Consider the following 22,335-nt stretch of genomic DNA (forward strand, 5'->3'; position numbering starts at 1 on the left):
AACAGCAATGCCATATCATCTGAGATTTATCTTTCTCAGGCACCTGAACAGACTACCTTTATGTAAGCAGTCAGCCAGAATTTCTCTTAATTTTTATAGATACTGTGCTTCACTGGAAAAAAGGTTTGTTTTTTAGCTAAGAAAAGATTTTTTTCTTTAAGACTACCAAATCTGTCTCTGCTCTAGTTGCATATTGCATTATATCTTTAAGTAAACACCCCTCCGCCCTTCTTATATTTTCCATATTAGAAATCAGTCTTTTCAGTTATTAACAGAATGACCCAGACATCTATGCTTGGCCCTATACTGTTTAGCATCTTTATCAATCATTTGAATTAAGGTGAAAGTGTTGAACTTAACAAAATTTCAGATAACATAAAGATGGGACAGCTAACACTGAATGTCACAATAAGTATCCAAAAAGAATTTGTCAGATTAAAATGATGGAACAAAACAAATGATGATGAATTTTAATAGTGATAAAAATAAGATACCAGATCTGGGTTAAAAAGAAATTAGTTCAGAATGAAGTAGATGTGGCTAAACAATGGTTTACATGAAAAAAGACCTGGATGTTTAGAAGATTCCAATGACCATGAATCAATAATGTGGCAGGAGAATCCAAATAGCTAATTCACCTTACATGGCTTGAATAGAGGAAGGTGTCTTTAGGTGATAGCATTACCACTGAACGCAGCCCTGGGAGAGAATAAATCTGAAATGTGTTTGGTTCTGGAAGAAACATTTTAATGAGCACATTGACAAATTGCTTGGCAGCTGGAGAAGTGAAAAAAATGATTATGATGGGATGGAGATGTTGAGTCTGGAAGGAATGAAAAGGTGTCTTCAAGTGCTTGAAGTACCATCATGTGAAAGTGATTCTAGATGTTTGATTGGCCCAAGAGAGTAATTTTGAAGAATAGGTGAAAATTCCACATAGGTAGATTTAGATTTGATTTGAGAGGGAAAAAATTTGTATAATGATTAGATATGTCCAAAAGTGGAAAGAGCTTCCTTGTTAAGTAGTGGATTGACTTCAGTAGGGGTTCTTAAGGAAAGATTAGGTGATTGCCAATCAAGGATTTTATAAATATGATTCTTTTTTCACACGTGTGTTGTAAAAAAAGATCTCTGAGATCTTTTCCAACTCTGGGATTTTTTTAAAAAATCACTTTGCTGAAAGAAATATGTTATATTGATCTCTACTGCCTCCATGACAAATGTTTGCCTGAATCTTTCTATTAAATTAAGAAGCAACAGGTTGTAGAATACATGTCAAGGTGGAACACAAATTGATGAGGTGTAAGAAAACCAGAATGGGGGAATTCTGGGTAAGAGAAATAGCGAGACAAAAACAGAGAAATAGAGACAAAGAGATAGAAGAAGACAAAGAGAATGTGTCTGTTTGTTATGGTAAACATCTCTCCATTTTCTACTTTCCCTTCCTAATTCTGCCTTCTCTTCCTGGACGAGCTAGAATAAAGAATTGAATTGTTCTGATGCTCAGAATATTAAAAAACTGGGACCCCTAAAGGGTCCCTAATCATATATTTCTGATGAGGGGTTTTAATGACTTCATGTAGGAGGTGTTTAGCTTAGTTATTCACAGCAGCTTTGGAAGGGAGTGAGGAGAAGACAGACATAGTGGGACCACTGCTCTCTATCTCCAATTTTTGGGGAAAAAGGCTCCTATTTCTCCTTTACTTACTTGTGAAAAAATAAGTGAATAATTCAGCCTTCCACTAAGGAAAGCATTCATAATCCCTTCTTGTATATCAGCATCTCAAATCTCATGCTTGAAAGGAAGACCAGAGACAATCTATCACAACCCATACCTGAGCAGAAACAGTTTTGTAACATCCTCTGTGTTTTCAAAGGGAAGTTGGATGAATGAGGTCCACCACCTTTATGCCCATTCCACTTAGAGAAGACTGTAATTATTAGGAAATGGAACAAAAATCTGCTTCTCCACAATTTCCACGACATTGTTCCCAGTTGTCACCCTGGGAGAAAGCATGGTGAATCTAATCCTTCTTTATGGCCTTTCAATATTTGACAATCACTATCATGCTTCTTCTACCTCTTGCCTCAATGTTCTCTCTAAACTAAGAATTTCCATTTCCTTCAAAGGATCCATATATGTTGTGCTCTCCATTCTTCTCAACCTCCATTTAAGAAAAATTCCTATTTTACTCCCTGATAAAACAGTGTGTCTTCTTCCTTCATTTCTCACATCTATGACTATTCTGTGTTGAATGTATCATGAGTTTTAATTTATTCTACATTTCCAGGTTTCACCATTTTAATTTGGTCTAACACATATGAAAAAATACTACAGACCAAAGACCTCAACAATCTGGTTGGTTATGATCAAGCAATAATGGTTATAGAGGAAGTGATGACTAGCTAATGGTTTGTTGTTATCATTTTGTGATGTTTGCATGTATAGATTCATTAGACTAGTGAGTAGAACTGAGATTTCATTAATGTATGGTAGAGATATCACACATTGCAGACCATAGGACATAAACTGAGGTATTCCCAAGTGCAGCCAAAGCAGATTAAAATATAAATAGAAAATATTTAACTAAATAAATAAAAACACAATAAAAATAGGTTATGTTAACAGATGATTTTCTATGCCAAAATGCACCCACTGTAATACATTCCCTTTCATGGCTTCTGTCTCAATTTGAGTTTGATACAATTGCAATAGGGAAGGTGTGGGTAAGGAAACTAAATCAATGGAGATCAGTAATTATTTTGAAGCTTACAGACTTACTACACTACCTTTTCAGCACTACTTTCATTTGTAAGAAGTCTAAAGAGTATTGGGTTAATGTTTTTTAACTGATTGATAACTGGAAAATACATTTGAAATTTGAAGACTTTGTGAATTCTGAGTTATGGCATAGCCCTCTTTCTATATCCCTTTAGAAAGCACTTGACACAATTGGATGACCTTGAAATCCTAATTAGTTACTTAGCATTACCTGTAGTTATTCACATAAAGAAAATTTCCTGATAAATTACTAATCTAAATAGAAAAGAAATTATTTATATTTCTCAAAGCTTTTCAGTTGACACTGCTGTAGAAATTCCATTTTTAAGTGTTTTGAATAGAAATTTAGAAAATGAAGTTCTTTTTAAAAAGAAAGTCACAGGGAGGAGCCAAGATGGCAGAGTAGAGAAAACTCTCAGCAGAGCTCTCCCAATATTCCTCTCTACATAACTTTAAAATAATGCATCAAATCAAAATTCTGGAGTAGTAGAATCAACAAAAGTTGAGAGCAAGCCATTGTTCCAGCCCAAGACAACTTAGGAGGTCCAAAAAAGAGATCTGTGACACATGATTGAAACACCAGTGATGGGACTAGGTGGAGGCACCAAAAGCAGCAGTAGCTTAAGAAACTCTCAAGCCAAAATTGATAAGAGGACCTGTGACCTGGTCAGAAAGAGATTATAGAGGAAGCCTGCACTAGGATTGGATTCAGGAAAAAACCCCATTGCCTATACCTACTTCTGGGTTATATAGGGTTCAAGGATAGAGAGGAGCATTTTTATTCTAGTGGGAGCAGAAGCTGTGATGAGCAGTATCACTTTTTCTCACGTGGGATCAAGGACCTTGAGTAACAGTATCACTTCCAGTCCCAAGGGAACAGGGTTCTGAGGAGCAATATGAATTGCAATCCCAAGGGATCAGGAGCCCTTTTGGGTAAGGTCCAGAGTGAAGACCAAGAGAGCAGTGACCAGATCTCTCCCTAGATAATAACACTTTGGAAGCACCAAAAATTTCAAACTCCCAGAAGTAGCTCCAAAAACAACTGGGGGAAAAAAACAAACAAACAAACAAACCTGAGCTTGAGACGTCATCCACCTCCAACATGAGGAATGGAGTCTGATTTTTATATGAAGTTCAAAATCAAGAATTAAGGTGAGAAAATGAACAAATGTCAACAACACACAACCAAAAAACCCCTGAGAATTAAAGCAACTATAGTGACAGGGAAAAATCAATACACAAATCAAAAGACACTGAAATCAAAACAGCTATTATCAAAGCTTCAAAAGAAAAAAAAATGAAATGGACACAAGCCCAACAAGAATTCCCAGAAGAAATAAAAAGAAATATTTTCAAAATCAAATAAGAGTGGTAGAGGAAAAATTAGGTAAAGAAATGAGAGAAGAGCAAGAAAATTATTAGAAAATAATTAAGTTTGGTAAAAGAGAGACAAAACATACTGAAGAAAACACTACTTTAAAAATCACAATTGGTCAAATAGAAAAAGCTACAAAAAAAATCACTAATGAAAAGTACTCCTTAAAAAAAACAGAATTGAGGCACAGCCCAGGAAGTACATAGCACAACCTGATGTGGCAGGTACAGGATCCTGAACAGACTTCAGGGAGCCACCAGCACCAGTTCCAAGATGGCTCAACCCCAAAATGCCACAGAGAGCTTCAAAGGTCAGTGGGAGGGCTCTGTCACCCAGGAGAGGGGCACAGTCTGGATGCACCAGGCACCAGCCACTGCAGTGGTAGCTTCCATTTTTGGAGCACTCCACCTGGAGTAATTGAGCAACTGATCTAAATCTGATCTAAATCTCATCCCTGGGTTCAGCCCTGACAAAGAACTCAAAAGTCAAGTAACTGGCTGGGAAAATGCTCAAAAAATGGAAAAAGAATAAGACAATAGAAGATTAATTTCTTGGCAAACAGGCATTTTCTTCCATCCTTTTGAATGAGAAGGAACAATTTAGGTCTTCAGAGGAAGGCTTCTGCATGTGAAACCTCAAAAATAAATACGTAATGATCTCAGGCCGTGGAAGAGCTCAAAAAGGATTTTGAAAATCAAGTAAGAGAAGTGGAGGAAAAATTAAGAAGAGAAATGAGAGCAATGCAAGAAAACCATGAAAAACAAGTCAAGAACTTGCTAAAGGAGACCCAAAAAATTGCTGAAGAAACAAACACCTCAAAAAATAGACTACCTCAAATGGCAAAAGAGGTCCAAAAAGCCAAAGAGGAGAAGAATGCTTTAAAAAGCAAAATTAGTCAAGTGGAAAAGGAAGTTCAAAAGTTCACTGAAGAAAATAGTTCTTTAAAAATTAATGTGGAGTAGATGGAAGCTAATGACCTTAAGAGAAAGCAAGAAATTACAGAAAAAACCAAAAGAATGAAACAATAGAAGACAATGTGAAATATCTCATTGGAAAAACAACTGACCTGGAAAATAGATCTAAGAGAGACAATTTAAAAATTCTGGGACTACCTGAAAGCCATGATCAAAAACAGAGCCTAGACATCATCTTTCATGAAATTATTGAAGAAAACTGTCCTGATATTTTAGAACTAGAGGGTAAAATTAATATTGAAAGAATCCACCAATCACCTCCTGAAAGAGATCCAAAAAGAGAAACTACTAGGAATATTGTAGCCAAATTCCAGAGTTCCCAGGTTAATGAGAAAATATTGCAAGCATCTAGAAAGAAACAATTCCAGTGCTGTGGAAATACAATCAGGATAACACAGGATGTGGCAGCTTCTACATCAAGGGATCGAAGGGCTTAGAATATGATATTCCAGAAGTCAAAGGAGCTAGGATTAAAACCAAGAATCACCTACTCAACAAAACTGAGTATAATACTTCAGGGGAAGAAATGGTCATTCAATGATATACAATTGATGAAAAGACCAGATCTGAAAAGAAAATTTGACTTTCAAACACAAGAAGCAAGAGAAGCATGAAAAGGTATACAGGAAAGAGAAATTGTGAAGGACTTTCTAAAGTTGAACTGTTTACATTCCTACATGGAAAGATAATATTTGTAACTCTTGATACTTTTCTCAGTATTTTGGTAGTTGAAGGGATTATGCACACACACAAACATATATATATATACATATATACATATGTCATACATATATGTGTGTGTGTATACACACACAGAGAACAGGGTGAGTTGAATAAGAAGGGATGATATCTAAAAAAATAAAATTAAGAGGTGAGAGAGGAATATATTGGGAGGAGAAAGGGGGAAATGGAATGGGGCAAACTCTCACTCATAAAAGAGGCAAGAATAAGCTTAGTCAACGGAGGGGAAAAGGGAGGAGGGGAGAGGGAAAAAGCGAAGCTTACCGTCTTCACATTTGGCTTAAGGAGGGAACAACATGCTAACTAAATTTGGTATTAAAATCTATATTACACTACAGGAAAGTAGGGGAGAAGGGGACAAGAAAGGTGAGGGGGATGATGGAAGGGCAAATGGGAGGAGGGAGTATTTAGAAGTAAATACTTTTGTGGAGGGACAAGGTCAAAAGAGAGAATAGAATAAATGGGAGGCAGGAGAGGATGTAGGGAAATATGATTAGTCTTATACAACATGACTATTGTGGAAGTCTTTTGCAAAACTACCCATATATAACCTATACTGAATTGCTTGCCTTCTCAGGGACTATGGGCGGGTAGGGAGAAAGAGGGAGAAGTTGGAATTCAAAGTATTAGGAATAAATGTTGAGAAATGTTTTTGCAAACAACTGAGAAATGAGAAATATGGGTAATGGGGTATAGAAATCTTTTTTGCCCTACAAGAAAAGAGAGAAGATGGGGATAAGGGAAGGCAGGGGTGTGATAGAAGGGAGGGGATATTGAGGGAAAGGGTGATCAGAATGCATGGTGTTATGGCATAGGGGGAGGGGAGGGATGGGGAGAAAATTTGGAAATCAAAATTTTGTGGAAATGAATGTTGAAAACCAAAAATAAATAAATAAACATTTAAAATTTAAAAATAGTAGCAGAATTGGTCCAATGGACTACTCTGATATCCTAGAGCCAGAGGATCAAACAGAAATTAAAGAATCTGCCAAACATCATATGAAAGATATCTCTAAATGAAAAGTCCAAGGAATATTAAAGATCAATTCCAGAGCCTCTGAGTTAAAGAGAAAAAACTACAAGCAGTCAACAAGAGATTATTGAAATACCAGAGAGCCACAATCAGGATCACATAATATATAGCAGCTACTATATTATTAAAGGAATGGAGGTCTTAGAATATGAGATTCCATAAGGCAAAAGAGTTAGGATTACAACACAGAATAAACTATCCCCCCCAAAAATGGAGTATAATCCTTGAAGGGAAAAAATAGATATTTAATGAAATAGAGAACTTTCAAGCATTCCTAATAAAAAGAACAGAGTTGAATTGAAAATCTGGCTTTCAAATACAAAACTCAAGGGAAGCATAAAAAGGTAGAGATGTGAGAGAAACCACAAGAGATGCAATAAGGTTAAACTTTCTATATGAGAAGATGATATATGATACCTCTAATAGCTTTATCATTATTAGGATAGTTAGAAGAATTTTACTGAAAAGAGGTCATGGAAAGAGAGCAGTTGTGTTGAGATTATGTGAAAAAAGGAATAGATAAGAAAGAAGGATGAACTGGGAGAAGGGGAAGAGAGAGGAAGAATGGGAAAAATTATCTCACATAAAAGACATGCAAATAAGAACTTTAACAGTAGAGGGGAAAATGGTGGGGGGAATGGGAACACACTTGAATTTCATTCACATCTAAATTGGTTCAAAGAGGGATATATATGTATATATTCACATACACATACACATACATACATACATATTCAATTAGTCATGGAAATCTATTTTACCAAACAGGGAAGTAGGAGGAAAAGGTGATAAAGTAAAGGGATGAGGTGATAAAAGGGAAATCTGATAAAAGAAGTCAGTGGTTAGAAACAAAACAGACTTTAGAGGAGGAAGAGGAGGAGGAGAAGGAGTGAGAGAGAGTGTATGTGTGTGTGTGTGTGTGTGTGTGTGAGAGAGAGAGAGAGAGAGAGAGAGAGAGAGAGAGAGAGAGAGAGAAGACCAATAGAAATATACACAGTTATCAAAACTGTAAATGAAATGAATTCCAAAAAATGGAAGTAGATAACACAGTAGATTAGAAACCAGAATCTGACAACAAGGCCTAAGTTAATTTGCTTATTCATTGCCACACCAATCAAAATGCCAAATAATTGTTTTGTAGAGCTAGAAAATATAGTAAACAAATTCTTCTGGAAAAACAAGTGTCGAACATATCAAGGGGATCGATGAAAAAAATGTGAAAGAAAGTGGTCTTGCAAGTCCAGATTTCAAACAATACTACAGAGTGATAATAATCAAAACAATAGTGATGACCCAGTGGAATGAATTAGGTTTATAATACAGTAGTAAATGACCATAGTAATGCAATGTTTGATAAATCAAAAGATCTAAGGTTTTGGGATAAGAACTCACCATTTGACAAAAAATTCCTGGGAAAATTGGAAAGCAGTTGGCAGAGACTAGACGTAGACAAACATCTCATACTGTATACCTGGATGATGCCAAAAATGATAAATGATTTAGACATAAAGGGTGATATCATATGTAAATTAGGAGAGCATGGAAAATTGTATGATCTATGGATCAGATCTATGGATAATGGAAAAGTTTATGACAAACAAGACATACAGAGGAACACAGCAAATAAAATAGATAATTTTGATTACATGAAATTAAAAACCTTTTGCACAAACAAAACTAATACAGGCAAAGATAGAAATAAAATAGGAAACGAAAAAAGTTATAGGAAGTTTCTCTGATAAAAGCTTCATTTCTTAAATATATATATATATATGGAACTAAATCAAATGAGTAAAAAATAAGTGCAATTTTCTAGTTGATAAATAGTAAAAGAATATGTACAGGCAGTTTCCAGAAGAAAAAAATCAAAGCTATCAATAGACATATGAAAAATGCTCTAAATCAGTATTGATTAAAGAAATGAAAATTAAAGCAACTCTGAAAAACCAATTTATATCTATCATGTTGGCTAACATTACAGAAGGGAAAAATGGCAAATTCTGGAGGGGATGTGGAAAAATTGGACACTAATGCAACTATGAATGGAATTATGAATAGTCCAACCATTCTGGAGAACAATTTGGCAAAGAGCTATAAAACTGCACATTCTCTTTAACACAGCAATGCCACTGCTAGGTCTATATCCCAAAGAGATCAAAGAAAATGGAAAATGACCTATTTGTACAAAAATATTTATAGCAATTATTTTTGTGGTGGCAAAGAATTGGAAGTTGACGGGATGCCCATCAATTGATGAATGGCTGAACAAATTGTGGTATATGATTGTGATGGGATGCTACTGTGCTATAAGAAATGAAAAGCAAGTTGGTGTCAGAAAAGCTCAGGAAGACTTATGAACTGATAAAAACTGAAGTGAGCAGAACCAGGAGAACATTCTGCCCAGCAACAGAATATTACAAGGATGATCAGCTTTGAAAGACTTAGCTACTCTGATGAAGTCAATGATCTAAGCTAATTTCAAAGGATTCATGATGAAAAATGTTACCCACCTCCAGAAAGAAAACAATCTGAATGCAGATTGAAGCATTCTTTTTTTAAACTTTCTGCTTTTTTTTCCTTCTGTTTTCATTTGCAAGATGGCTAATTAGATGATATGTTTTGGATAACTTCACATGTACAATTAATATCAAATTGTTTGCCTTCTCAAAGAATAGAGAGGGGTGGGAAGAAGGAAGAGAATTTGGATCTCATAATTTTTTTAAAAAATATTATTTTTAAGTATAATTATGAAATACTTAAATGAACAAATAAAACTACATTTTGAAAAACAAAAGGACATAGAGATACACTAGCCTTCACAAATATGCCCATTTTTCAAAGATGAAACCATTTTTTTCCATGTTAAGCTTTTTTGGAAATATGCCTACCATCTTGTGTCAAAGATTCTGTTGTGGTTCAGTCTTTTCAGTTGTGTCTGTCTCTTCACGACCTCATTTGGGGTTTTCCTGGTAATGATATTGGAGTGGTTTTGCCATTTCCTTCTCCAGCTCATTTTATAGATAAGGAACTGAGGCAAACAGGGTTAAGTGACTTGCCCAGGGTCACACAGTATCTGAGACCAATAATGGTAAGGGTCTGAGGCCAGATTTGAACTCAGAGAGATGAGTCTTCTTAACTTCAGACCCTGCACCATATCCACTGTGCCACCTAGCTACCCCAGTAGCTACAGAAAATTCTGTGGATGAATTATGTTTCAGACAACGCAACTCTAGAATAAGTGACCTCTTTAGCGTGCTTGAAGTTCCAACTAAAATCATACCTTCTACAGGAAGCCTTCTCCAACCCCTCTTAATTCTAGTGCCTTCGCTCTGTTAATCATCTTTTATTTTACCTATATATAGCTGTTTTGTAGAGGCATTCCTCAGAGATATTATGAGTTTAGTTGCAGACCACTACATTAAAGGGAATTACAAAATAATGCGTCACATTTTTTTGGTTACCCAGTGCATATAAAAGTTATATTTACATTATATTGTAGTCTATTAAGTGTGCAACAGTATTATGTTTAAAAAATACAATTTACATACCTTAATAAAAAATACTTTATTGCTAAAAAATGCTAACCATCATCTGAGCCATCAGAGAGTCATAATCTCTTTTGCTGTTGAAGGGTCTTGCTTTGATGTTGATGGCTGCTGAATGATCAAGGTTGTGGTTGCTGAAGGTTGGGGTGACTGTGGCAATTTCTTGAAATAAGAAAACAATGAAGTTTGCCACATCAATTGACTTTTTCTTTCATTTGAACCCAGAGGCCATTGGTATTAATTTCAATATTGTTATGTCTCAGGGAGTAGAGAAAGAGAGATAAGGAATAACTCAGTTGGTTAAATAGTCAGAAGACACACACTATTTATCAATTAAGTTCACTGTCTTATATGTGTGCAATTCATGGTGTCCCAAAACAATTACAATATTAACATCAGAGACCACTGACTATAGACCACTGTAAAGATTAAAATAACAATTAAAAAGTCTGAAATATTGTGTAAATTACCAGAATCTGACACAAAATTTTGATGTAAGCACATTGGTAAAATGGCCACCAATAGACTTGCTCAATCCAGGGTGGTTGCAAACCTTGAGTTTGTTAAAAAATGCAATATCTAAGAAGCAGAATAAAGTGAAAAGTAATAAAGCAAGGTCTGCCACCTGTAGATATGCATTTGAATGTTATTTCCTCCATGTGGTTGTAAGTTTCTTCAGAGCAGAGACTATCCTTTACCTCATTTTGTATCCCCAGTGCCAGACACATAATTGGCACTTAATAAATGTTTATTGTTTGATGGAAATTGGGAGAAGCAGTGAATTAATAGTGTTTATTCAACAAACATTTATTAAGCTACCACTTTTGCTAAGCACTAAGAATGCAAAGGCAGGATAATTCAGTAACTGTCCTAATGGGATGTATATAGAATCTATCTATTCATGACCAGAGTGGGTGGGGGCAGGAAAAAGAGGATTGTGTGGAGGTTTTTCATAACCATTTGATTGGAGATTCCTGACCCTGAGTGCTTATGACCTTCAGGGATAGGCTTCAACCTCATTCACAGTTCTAGTGCATTTCTAGAGTCTAAATCCACATGCACTCCTAGGCAAGGGGATTATAAATACATATAGGCCAATGAATTCAAATTTTTTTATAGTAAAATCTTGTTTAGAAAATCAAAGCACTAATTTCATGCTATTGCTCTGCCTATCTCTTAATATAATAGTTATGGTCCCAGGAGAAAAATACTTTTTTATATATAATTTGAGTATCAAGCTCATATTTCACTCACTTTTTTTTTAACAGTTGTCCACATTTACGGATTTGTCAGGTATCACTTACGGCAGAGAAGTCAGAATTTAAAGAATATTTGGTGTCAGTGGGAGCTCTGAGCTCTATTCAAATGCTCTTACTAAACAAAGGAAGATAGATAGTTAGACCTGGAGATGGATAGTGATCTGCCTGGGATAACATAGCTTTCTAATGGGAGAAGTAAGAAGGTAGCAGTAAAATCTAGAGCTTTTGAAAATGCCCCTTTTTCTTTGTAACTAAACCACATTTCCTTTCTCTGGGCGAGAAAGGTAAATTAAAAATCTAAGACAATGGAAATGTAATAGAGAAAATCAAAATCTCCTTGAGGTATTGGTTATTTAATATTCTTTTTGTACTATAATTCTTTTTTCAAAAGATCAAGTATCCATTTTAAAAGATTCTCATCCTTTTGTGTGAGATTATGAGATAAAGGGCAGGAATTCAACAGCTTCCAATTTTAAGTGTATAAAGTATCTTCTCAGGTCATAGGTTTTTCATTTACTTTTCTTACACTTTTTCTCCTTCTCTTCGTAAAAATCTTGTTAAAAATCTTGTTAATCTTGTAATCTCTCTGTTCAATTGATTGATTTTGATGTAGTGATAGATGTACTCAGTCAGTGAACAATTCACAGTATTAAATTAAGTTTGATCATTTCAGATTCGAAATAATCAGATTTATATCTAGTATGAAAATATTATCAGATCATAGAAGTAAGATGTTAAAAATTCTCTTTGGAAAACAAATTTAAGTTGGTTCCTATAGTCTTAAAAGCAGGCATAATTAATGACATATGCCTTTTCTATTTAATCTAGGTCATCTTTTTAATGTTAGTCTTGTAACTAAAGAAATAAATACACACACCAAGAATACTGAATCTGTAATAACTCAAGAAAACTTAACTTATTGATCTTGTAATATTTCCTTATTAAAATATAATAATAATTATATTTATATAATATATATTTATATAGTGTTTATTATTTGCCAGGCATTGTGCTAAATGCTTTACAATTGCTATTTTGTTTGATCCTTACAACAACCCTCTGAAAAGGTCGGTGCTTCTATTATCCTTTTTTATAGATGAGAAAACAAAGGCAAATGGAGATTGTGTAGGTGCCATTATTATCCCCATTTTACATATGAGAAAACTTGGATAAATAAGGCTAAATGACTTGCCCGGCATCACATAGTAAATATCTGAGGTCAAATTTGAACTCAGGTCTTCCTGACTCCAGGCCAGGCACTCTATCCACTGCACTACCTACCCGACTTAGAAAACCCATGAAAACTATTGTGATGGCAATAGGAAAAGCACTAGAATGTGAGTGGTGAGTTCCATCTAATAATTATTCAATTGATAAATTTTTCTCTTTCCTAAATGCCCTGGGTGTAGGTGTAAGTAAGAGCAAGCAAACTTAGGGAAGTTACCTACTTTTTCTGGGCTCAGTTTTCTCATGTATAAAATGAGAATAAATTGGATGAGGTCTAAATTTCTTTCTGTTTTGAATCTTTCATTTCTATAATTCCATAAAAGTCTAAGGTCTTTCCAGTTCTAAGATTCTATGAGAAGTATATATGAGTAAAAATGGAATCTTTAAACTAAATTCAGCTTGATCTAGGATGTAAGAGACTTGAAAGAAGAGGACCTGACTGACTGTGCATTCATAGTAGTTACTAACAGGGTTGTATGCCCAGTGGTCATCCCACATATAATTAACAATAATAATTATTATTATCCAGTGTTTTAAAGTTTTCAAAGATCTTTACACATGTTATCTTTTTTTTATCCTTGTAGCAACCCTACAAAGTAGGTGCTATTACTATCACCACTTAGGAAACTAAAACTGAAAGAGATTAACATGACTTTTTCAGGGTCATACAACTGTTATACAGGTCATACAGTTAGTGTCTGAGGGAGAATTTTGAATTCAGGTTTTCTGACTCAAAGTCTAGTACTCCCTTCTCTCTGATACCCAACTGCCTCTCTATATTTACTTCTCATGGAAAGGCTTTATAGGAGATGCTGCATTTATTGAGTGATACTCACTATTCAATCTTAAAGAAACTCAAAACACAAAAATAATGAGAAATTAGTCTGCTTTCCCTGGAGGAGAAACAAAGGGCTCCAGAGATGAGTGATGTTAAGAAGGAACTCTCCAAAATGTCAGCATCTAAAGAGATACATAAACGAGCTTTTACCTCATGGTGTACAGCAGGGTACCATCATCCTCTAGCCTTAAGAGCTTGTTAGGTGTGGTCATGTTGTGAGCTATAGACTTCTTTCCATTGTGAAAGAATGTGTCTGGAGTCCAAATCTTGCTAGCAAGAAGGTTGTTGAGAGGGAGCCGCTGCATTGGTCCTTTGAAACGAAGCCTTTCATCTTTCCAGCTTTGTCGGAAAAATACATCAATGGTATACTCCTAAGCCAAAGAAAGTGAATTAGGGTTATTATATTGCAATTAATCTTTCCCCTGGAGATATTATAATTTAACATTTGACTGTAGTTTGGGGCTTGGTAAGGTCCATGCCCCGTAACCTACCATTTCTGTGTCAGACACTGGACCAAAGCTGGTAACATAGATGTCTGTTCTCACCTGAGTTATTCTCTCTGAAATATAGAAACATGAACCCTAATTTAGTCATTAGCATAAGGACGAACAGTTAAATAATGAAGACATATTTTATTTTCCCATCAACAAATAACTCATCTTCTAACTTCCAGGAGTATCATAATTTATTTTAATCCCTTGTATTTCTTTTCCAAACTGAAATGTGTACTAACCCTAGTACTTGTCATTTTCTGAGTTGAAATATAGAAAGTATATATTTCAACTCAGAAAATGACAAGTTGTCAATATATCAAGGGTCAGTTATATCACAGGACTGGGGAATCCTTCCATTTATACAATGCTTTCCATAACTTAGTGTGTGTATATATATATATATATACATATATATATGTATATATGTATATACATATCTTAAAGAATTGCCTTAAAAGCAGAGTGATTCATTTACTTGCTGATGGTGTTAGCCAGTGATAAAGATAGGATGCAAATCCAGATCTCCCTTGTTCCAAGTCCTATACTGTATCTACATACTATAATATGGTACTATTGTATCTGTAATAAAAAGGAAAGTTTATACAATTTCTTATATGTAATGTTACATTGTACATTTCATGATACAATCACTATGTACTAAGAAATAGAGACTTGAATGATGGTCAATGATAAAAACATTTTAGGTTGGTACTTTCACACAATGAAGGGCATTCTGCTTCAACCCCTGCTGGGTTTATAGCTCCCATGATTATTGTTAGGAAGTGTATTCTGGGGTTACCTTAGAAAACTAGAAGGTTTCCTGCAAAAGACTTAGATTTGGGCCCTCCATCAGAAGTTCTGATATAATTGTAGACATCTCTCCTGAAACTTGAATTTCCCCTGGAAAACTTTGGGAAAACTCAAATCTCACAGCGATAAGTAAATTCAGTAGGTTCCTGATGGTGACTCTTATGTTTAGATGCAAAGCTCAACAAATATCCCAGATGTCCTCTGACCATAATTAATACTGGCTAATTGTGTCCTGGGCCCTATTTCTGTCTGTTAATGCAAGTAATATCATACAGGAGGTCAAGAAGTCCCATCCCTATTTGGTTTACCCAGCTGATCTAGTAAAGATATAAACATTTCAGCCTGGGAGTTTTAGAATTCAATGGTATATATCTTAATACATTAGGAAGAAGGAAATATCATCAAAGATCATATTTAAATTCTTCCTAGTATGAATGAGGAGAATGGCAGTCAATTCCCCAAGGTACATCTTACTCTTTAAAATGCTAATGCTGAATAAGATGTAAACTTCATCTTAAGAGAAAAACATTTTCCTGAAAGCATCTACATTTTTCACTGGAGCAAGTTAAAATGTGCTGTATTTGAATTTTCTCTGGTCAAGTACTTTGTCCATGCTTAGACATGTTTAGATCTTAGACCATAATTCACTCAGTGAAATTGTTGCTGGAAATACACATACTATTTTTGTATCACAATCATTTCTATAGTGAATTTAATAGAAAAAAGAGAAAGGAAAGAAGGAAGGAATGGGGGAAAAGACAAAGAAAGAGAAGGCAAGAGGGAATGAATGCAAGAGAAAGACAGAAAAATAGTGACAGGCAGATGGAGACAGACATAGATAAGGAGAAAGATCAAGAGAGACAGGGAGTTTCCATATACAAAGTAGAGTAGAAAAGGGGGTTTACATGTGAAAACATAACATTCTTATTTTTTCTCATTAACTGTCACCCAGTTAATGTGAATATTAAAGAAACATTGAAGGGTTAATCACAAAAGATAGCTTGGTGTAGTGGAAAGAACACTACATTTGGAATCAAAAGATCTGGGTGTATGCTGTATACTGTATAAACTGTGTGACCTTGGTCAAGTTACTTAATCTCTCTGAACATCAGTTTCTAAATTTGTCTAGTAGGGATAACCACATCTGTACTTCCTATCTCTTAAGAACAGTAGCAAACAAATAGAATAATGAATATAAAGGTGTTTTGAAAGCTATGAAACTGTTATCAGATAGGTTGTGAAATATTTCATTACTTCCAGGATCTGTAATTCTGTCAGTGTGGGTCCATGTTCCAACAATTGCAGGTTGTGACTTCTTTACAACTCATTGAACAGTCTTTCAGAGTAGTTTTGATCAAAAAGTCACCACCATCCCAAGTCTTACCAGTGATAAGTCTCTGCAAACCCTGACCTTTTGTCAACGAACATGCTGCATGCTCAAAACAAACAGTCTTGACCCTGGTTAACGTAGTCCCTGAGAACCCAGAATTAGCCACCAAGCATAATAAACATAGGAGTACAATTATAGTGGAGGCAAATGTGATTTTTTAAAAGATTCAATAGTATTGAAAGTAATATCAAATAATCAGTTCACATCTGTTAAGACCCTACTATGTGCAAGACGTTGTGTTAAACTCTGGGGATACAAAAAGAGACAAAACATAGTCTCTGCCTTCAAATAGCTTGCAATCAAATGAGGAAGACAATACACAGACACACAGACACACAGACACACAGACACACAGACACACAGACACACACACACACACACACACACACACACACACACACCTTTCAGTTAAGGAGTATCTTTTGTGGAGCAAGATGTAAGAAGACTGGAAAAACAGTAGGAAGCTAGTCCTGAGAGCAATAGGAAGTCACTGGGGTTTTCTGTTGGGGGAGGGACTTGCACTTTAGGAAAATCACTTCAGTAGCTGAATGCAGTAGAGTGAGGAGTGACTTGAGGCAGGCAAATTCACCAGCAGGCTATTGTAATAATAAAGGCAAGGAGTGGGAAAACCATGCCTCAGAGTTGTGGCAGAGTCAAAGGAGAGAAGGATGTGTATATGAGAAATGTTGCCGAAGTGAAATTAATAGGTTCTAGCAACATACTGGATATGGGAGGTGAGAGATAGTGCAGAATCCAGAATAACTCCTAGGTTGGGAGTCTGAGGGATTGAGAGGATGACATTGCCCTCTATGGTAACAGAGAAAGTAGGAGAGCGGGAGGTTTATAGGGGAAAGATAATGAGTTCTATTTTAGACATAGTGAGTTTAAAATGTCTACTGGGTAGCCAGTTTGAGATGTCTGAAAGACAGTTGGAAATTTAAAATTGCTCTATGTCTCAAAATGCAATTCTCTAATAGTTTTGCACTTTTAAAAAAAGTACTGTGTTTTAAAAGAAGCTCCCAGGATCATACAGTTTATAAACTGTAATTTGATATAATTTTTCTCAATCAGACCCAAGTTTATATTACTACTGAAGCAGCAATAGGAGCTTACTTTAAGGAACTATATTATAGGAAGATTTCGGTGTAATTCCATTTACTTGGAACACATTTGGTACTCCTTAAAAATATCTTAAAATATTCTGTGTCATATACTTAGGGAGAGAATCATGTCTGATCATTTTGTTCCCCATACCCTTTGTAACTCCTTGCCTAAATCTTGCCCATGTTTGATGGCACAGTTCTAATCCCACTCCCTCCATATGCTTTTTCCTTCATTATCATTTACTGAGCACCTATTAGGTAAAGAATACATTATTACTGTATTCCAACCTAAAATAAGGTCTCTCAAATCTAAACTCTGGTAGCATTTATGGGTTATGTACAACACTTACTACTCATCATATTTTATCTGATATTGTTATATTGTTAATTCTCCACATGTGCATTTCTTATTTCCTCAAGTAGATTTCATTCTCCTTAGAAGCAGGAATAATGTTTTAACCATATTCCACATAGGGCCTAACATAATGCTTTACACAAAACACAAACATATGCATATATGCATATGTGTATATACATATATGTTATATGTGTGTTTGTATGCAATTCATTGATATTATACTCAGAGATAATTCAGTAATTTTTGCATCCTTAAATCTTTTAGATCAGTGGTTTTATTGAGAATGCTAATTGGGGTGCCCTCTTTCTAATAATCTCACCTCATATCAATTCTTTCCCACTAGAATTTCTCATTTTGTGTGTTTTATAAGTTGGCACAATATCTGAATGGTAAATGACCACTTTGTAAACAAAAACCAAACCACACAAAAGGAAATTAAGATTCCTTTCACTTTTTTCTTAGTTTCTTAGTAAACCACTTTTCATCATTAGTGCTAGATGATATTAAGGAATATCACAACCTTTCCTGTTCTACAGAAAATTTATTTTTCCCCTACTAGTCATTCACTTAATACTGAATTATTTCTGAGTAAATCTTCAAAGAAATGAGAGTGTGAAGTTGATCTGTAAAAAATCCCTCTATATAGGGTTGACCTAATCATTTGTTCTTCTTTAAGTGCTCAAGAAAAAGGGATTTTGTCTGGGCAAGAATACTTCTTAGGCACAATTCTCTTCCAGAAAAAAAAATTTTCTCTAAAACAATTAAGACCTAGAAAATGGAAAGCAAGTCATATGTATCCCTGGAATATTACAGTATAATGTCAAGATCAATGTATTTGAGTCCTAGCTAATCCATTAATTATCTGTATGATCTTAGGCTAGTAACTTCACTAACCTTAGTGACCCTCAGTTTCCATAATACTTTTCACTGTGCACTGCATAGCTGGTTGTAAGAATGAAAGCAGTCAACACAAATACCATGAATTTTTGTAACATTAAAGCATGGTAAATGGCCATTTTTATTGAGTATCTTTGCCTGTTTCTAGTCCTAACATGTCTTATTATGTTAGTTTGTCTGAGAAAATGGGGCTAGGAGGTTGTTTAGGAATGTAAAAGAAGTCACTCCATAGGGTATCTTGCATTAAAGAAATGTCCTCATTGTGTCCAGTATTCACTTCACTTCAGGAAAGGAGCATATACCCACCTCCAAGTCCTGGGCGCAGTCTATTGTCATATCCATCCAAGAGACCATCCAGGATCCTGGTAAATATCGTAATATTATCATTGGTCTCATCCTTCACTGAACTTGTTGGCATCTGTGAATAGCTGTTTAAGAATAAGAATTTTTTTTAAACTCAAGGTCCACTAAAATTAGAAAAGTAAATTCCTATGAGTTCTCTTGCAAATGTCACAACAAGTAAGAAGGTAACATATAATCCCTGGTGAGATCATTCCAAAAAGGGAGAGTAAAGTGACTTGTTTTAGGAAATCTTAGAATCCATACTACTTTGAATGGTCAAATTGAAAGGGAGACCTTGGATAACTTCATCTTCCATAGCCCGATATTATCTATTTCTTTAAGAAGTCTGTTCTGAGATTTCCATGGTCCAACTACAAGACAAATGTTTCGGAAATGTTCTTGACAACTTATTAGAGAAGAAATACCATTTTAATGAACTAGATTTCACTTCCTGGTAACTACAGACAAAGTAAACATGAGTAAATACTGCTTAAAGTTCTCATGGCCCATGTTGTTTGAAACTCTGAGTCTTTCAGACTATGTCCAATTTTCTGATGTAGTCAGTTATCCAACTGTTTCATCTTTTTCTTTGAATACAGAGGTTGGAATAGTCATACTATGATTTAAAACCCCCTAAATATAACTTCATTGTTATATTTATATTTTAATATTATTTTATAATTATAATATTTTAATTGCCACAAAATGGCATATTATTGAAATGACTTTAAATGCTTAAATAGAATGTGAATAGTTTTGACAACTGAAGAACGGAGATTTAATGTTAAGAATTAACCATTTTTAATACTCAGAATGCCTTGAATATATACAAAGTAATGTGATACCTCTAGTATCTCCACTTCCTTATTCTTTGTTAAGAGTTAAGGTGTGTATGGATGTGAGGGAGAGATGGCAATGGAATGGTAGATCTCTAATGAGAATTTTCTTTGCAAGTCACCAAATGATTTGAAAGGCCATAGAGGTCTTAAGAATTTCAAAGGTCACAAGAAAAGTTTCCTAATTCCTAAAATAGTTAAATCAAGTTTAGGAGTCTCTTTGATTCTACTTTTGTATTTTTGTTAATCAGTTTCCTAAATATACAAGAAGCATAACAACCTTTGTAAATAGCAGTAATTCCATTAAGCTTCAAAAAAAAAAAAAAAAGATGATTTTCAGTGATATCTCTTGCCTTTTAAATTTCAAACTAATTAAGAGATTCATCTTATGTAGTTTAACCTTTTTTTTCTTTTTCAAATAGGAAGTGCACATTCTTTTTCTCTTGCTTTTTCTGACTCATTGTTCAATCGATTGCCAGATGAAGCTGGCAGATAGAGACGTAACTTCATTCCCTTAGTGTCACGCTGAGTAGTTGTCATGCTATGTTTAACTAACTGCCTATTGACATGAAGAATGTTCCTAACTTCTTCTTGATAAGGCATACACTTAGGAATTATTTTCTTTCATTAGTTTTATTGTTTTCCTAATTATTAACTCTGTAGGATGGATTATGCTTTAAATTAGGTGGTTTTTTTTTTTTCTTAAGTGCACAGAGATGACTCAGGTTGACAGACTGACTACACTTTTTTTCTGTGCTGTTTCCCTTTATTTTATTTTTAATTTTCATGACAAAGCTTCAAATTATACCAATCCTCCAAATTTATGACAGTCTTCTACCCCACTCCCCCTTTTTTCAATTTAACTTTCTTAGACTTGATGTCTTGGTGAAAGCTTTTCTCTGTGTGTGTGCACATATTTGTGCATGCACACACATGTGTATGCATGTACTTATGTAACATATTCATACAACAATAAGCTCAAAAACTGAAATTCTTAGGTACTGCTTGGCTAAAGGTAGCAAAGTAACGTTATATAGTCTAAAGAAAACTCAAACATCTACCAAATAAATTAAGGATTTTTTAAAAAACTTAAGGTCTGTTCCAGGAACAGAAATAGATTTGGAATTTATAGGGTGATGAAAAGGTAGGAGAAATCACAGCTGTCATCACATCTCTTACTTTATCATCATATTGCTTTTTGACATTTTCTTGTATTTTTCATATTTCCAATCCTTTTCCCAAGAACAAAAAATAAATTTCTACACATATTTCACATTGACTTTTTCTAAACATAAGATTTTTAAAAGTTCATTGGTTTCCTTCATCCTGTTTCTCCCTCCTTATTTCTATAATGCTTTTCTCTCTTTTAACTAGTTTTCTTAATTTTTTTTCTAGAAGTGTGAGTTTCAGCATTTTTGTTATTTGGAAGGAAATCTTTATTCTTAGATGGACAGCCAGTCTTTGTCCTTCCTCATTCTCTCTTAATTTTAATAAGAAAATGCAATATCCTTCTTTGTGACCGCATCTTGTCACTTTTTTCCAACCCCTTCCCTCCATGATCATCTAAATCAAGTAGCTCCAAAAGTCTTTTTCTAAAAGTGATTCATTCAGACACTAGGTGGTTCCATATTTTTTTGTCCCACATTCAGTACTTGTGATGTTGAAATGACAAGAATTATCTTCCACATTTTACAAATTAACAAAAAATACTGAATCACAGGAACATAAAATGACTTTTTCCAGGATCTTATAGTTAGACCAGTACAGCGATCAGAAACCAGATTACTTGACTATTCAGTTCCTGCTTTTTCCACAGAACTATACTGTTTTCCAAATTATGCAGATACTTTCATTGTGCAATAAAGGTGATATTCAGAGTTATGAGCACTCTCACTGTAGCATAAACTTGGCCTGATAAAGTAATGACATAATTGAATATAACCCTGAAAAGCTCTAAGACACTTGTAGAACTCATTTTATTCAAGATATAACTTAACTGAGAAAATTACTCAACATTTAAGTGAGGAATGTCAGTTCCCTACATTCAGATTCAAAAGTTTCATTATTAAAGTTCCTCAAACTTCTTTTCTAGTGGATGAAAAAGATGACCTGCCATTTTTACTGCATTAACTTCTTTTAAAAAAGAAATAATACTTGTATGCCATTCTATATGTAGGAATATATAGCAATGCTTTCCAATACTTCTAGATTCCTTCATGTCTTTGATGTGTGTTCCTCCCACCAAGGCAAACTACAGTTACTAGATTTGACTTAGTAGGCTATTTTTAGACCATTTCTGTAGCATAAAAAATTTTACCTCATGACCAAACT

The 22,335-nt window shown here is 34.6% G+C and overlaps 1 protein-coding gene across 1 annotated transcript in view; it reads right to left on the bottom strand.

Annotated features, from left to right (window-relative positions):
- The window catches only part of GABRA5 (gamma-aminobutyric acid type A receptor subunit alpha5), a 106,582-nt gene that overhangs the window by 76,306 nt on the left and 7,941 nt on the right, over positions 1–22,335 (bottom strand). Inside the window, exons 3-5 of the mRNA XM_072614582.1 lie at positions 19,133–19,254; positions 14,266–14,333; positions 13,925–14,145 (exon numbers count right to left, since the gene is read on the bottom strand). Of these exons, the coding sequence (XP_072470683.1) occupies positions 13,925–14,145; positions 14,266–14,333; positions 19,133–19,254 (411 nt within the window). The remainder of the gene's footprint in view (positions 1–13,924; positions 14,146–14,265; positions 14,334–19,132; positions 19,255–22,335) is intronic.

This window comes from Notamacropus eugenii, chromosome 5 (assembly GCF_028372415.1).
Source record: "Notamacropus eugenii isolate mMacEug1 chromosome 5, mMacEug1.pri_v2, whole genome shotgun sequence".
Classification (NCBI taxonomy): domain Eukaryota; kingdom Metazoa; phylum Chordata; class Mammalia; order Diprotodontia; family Macropodidae; genus Notamacropus; species Notamacropus eugenii.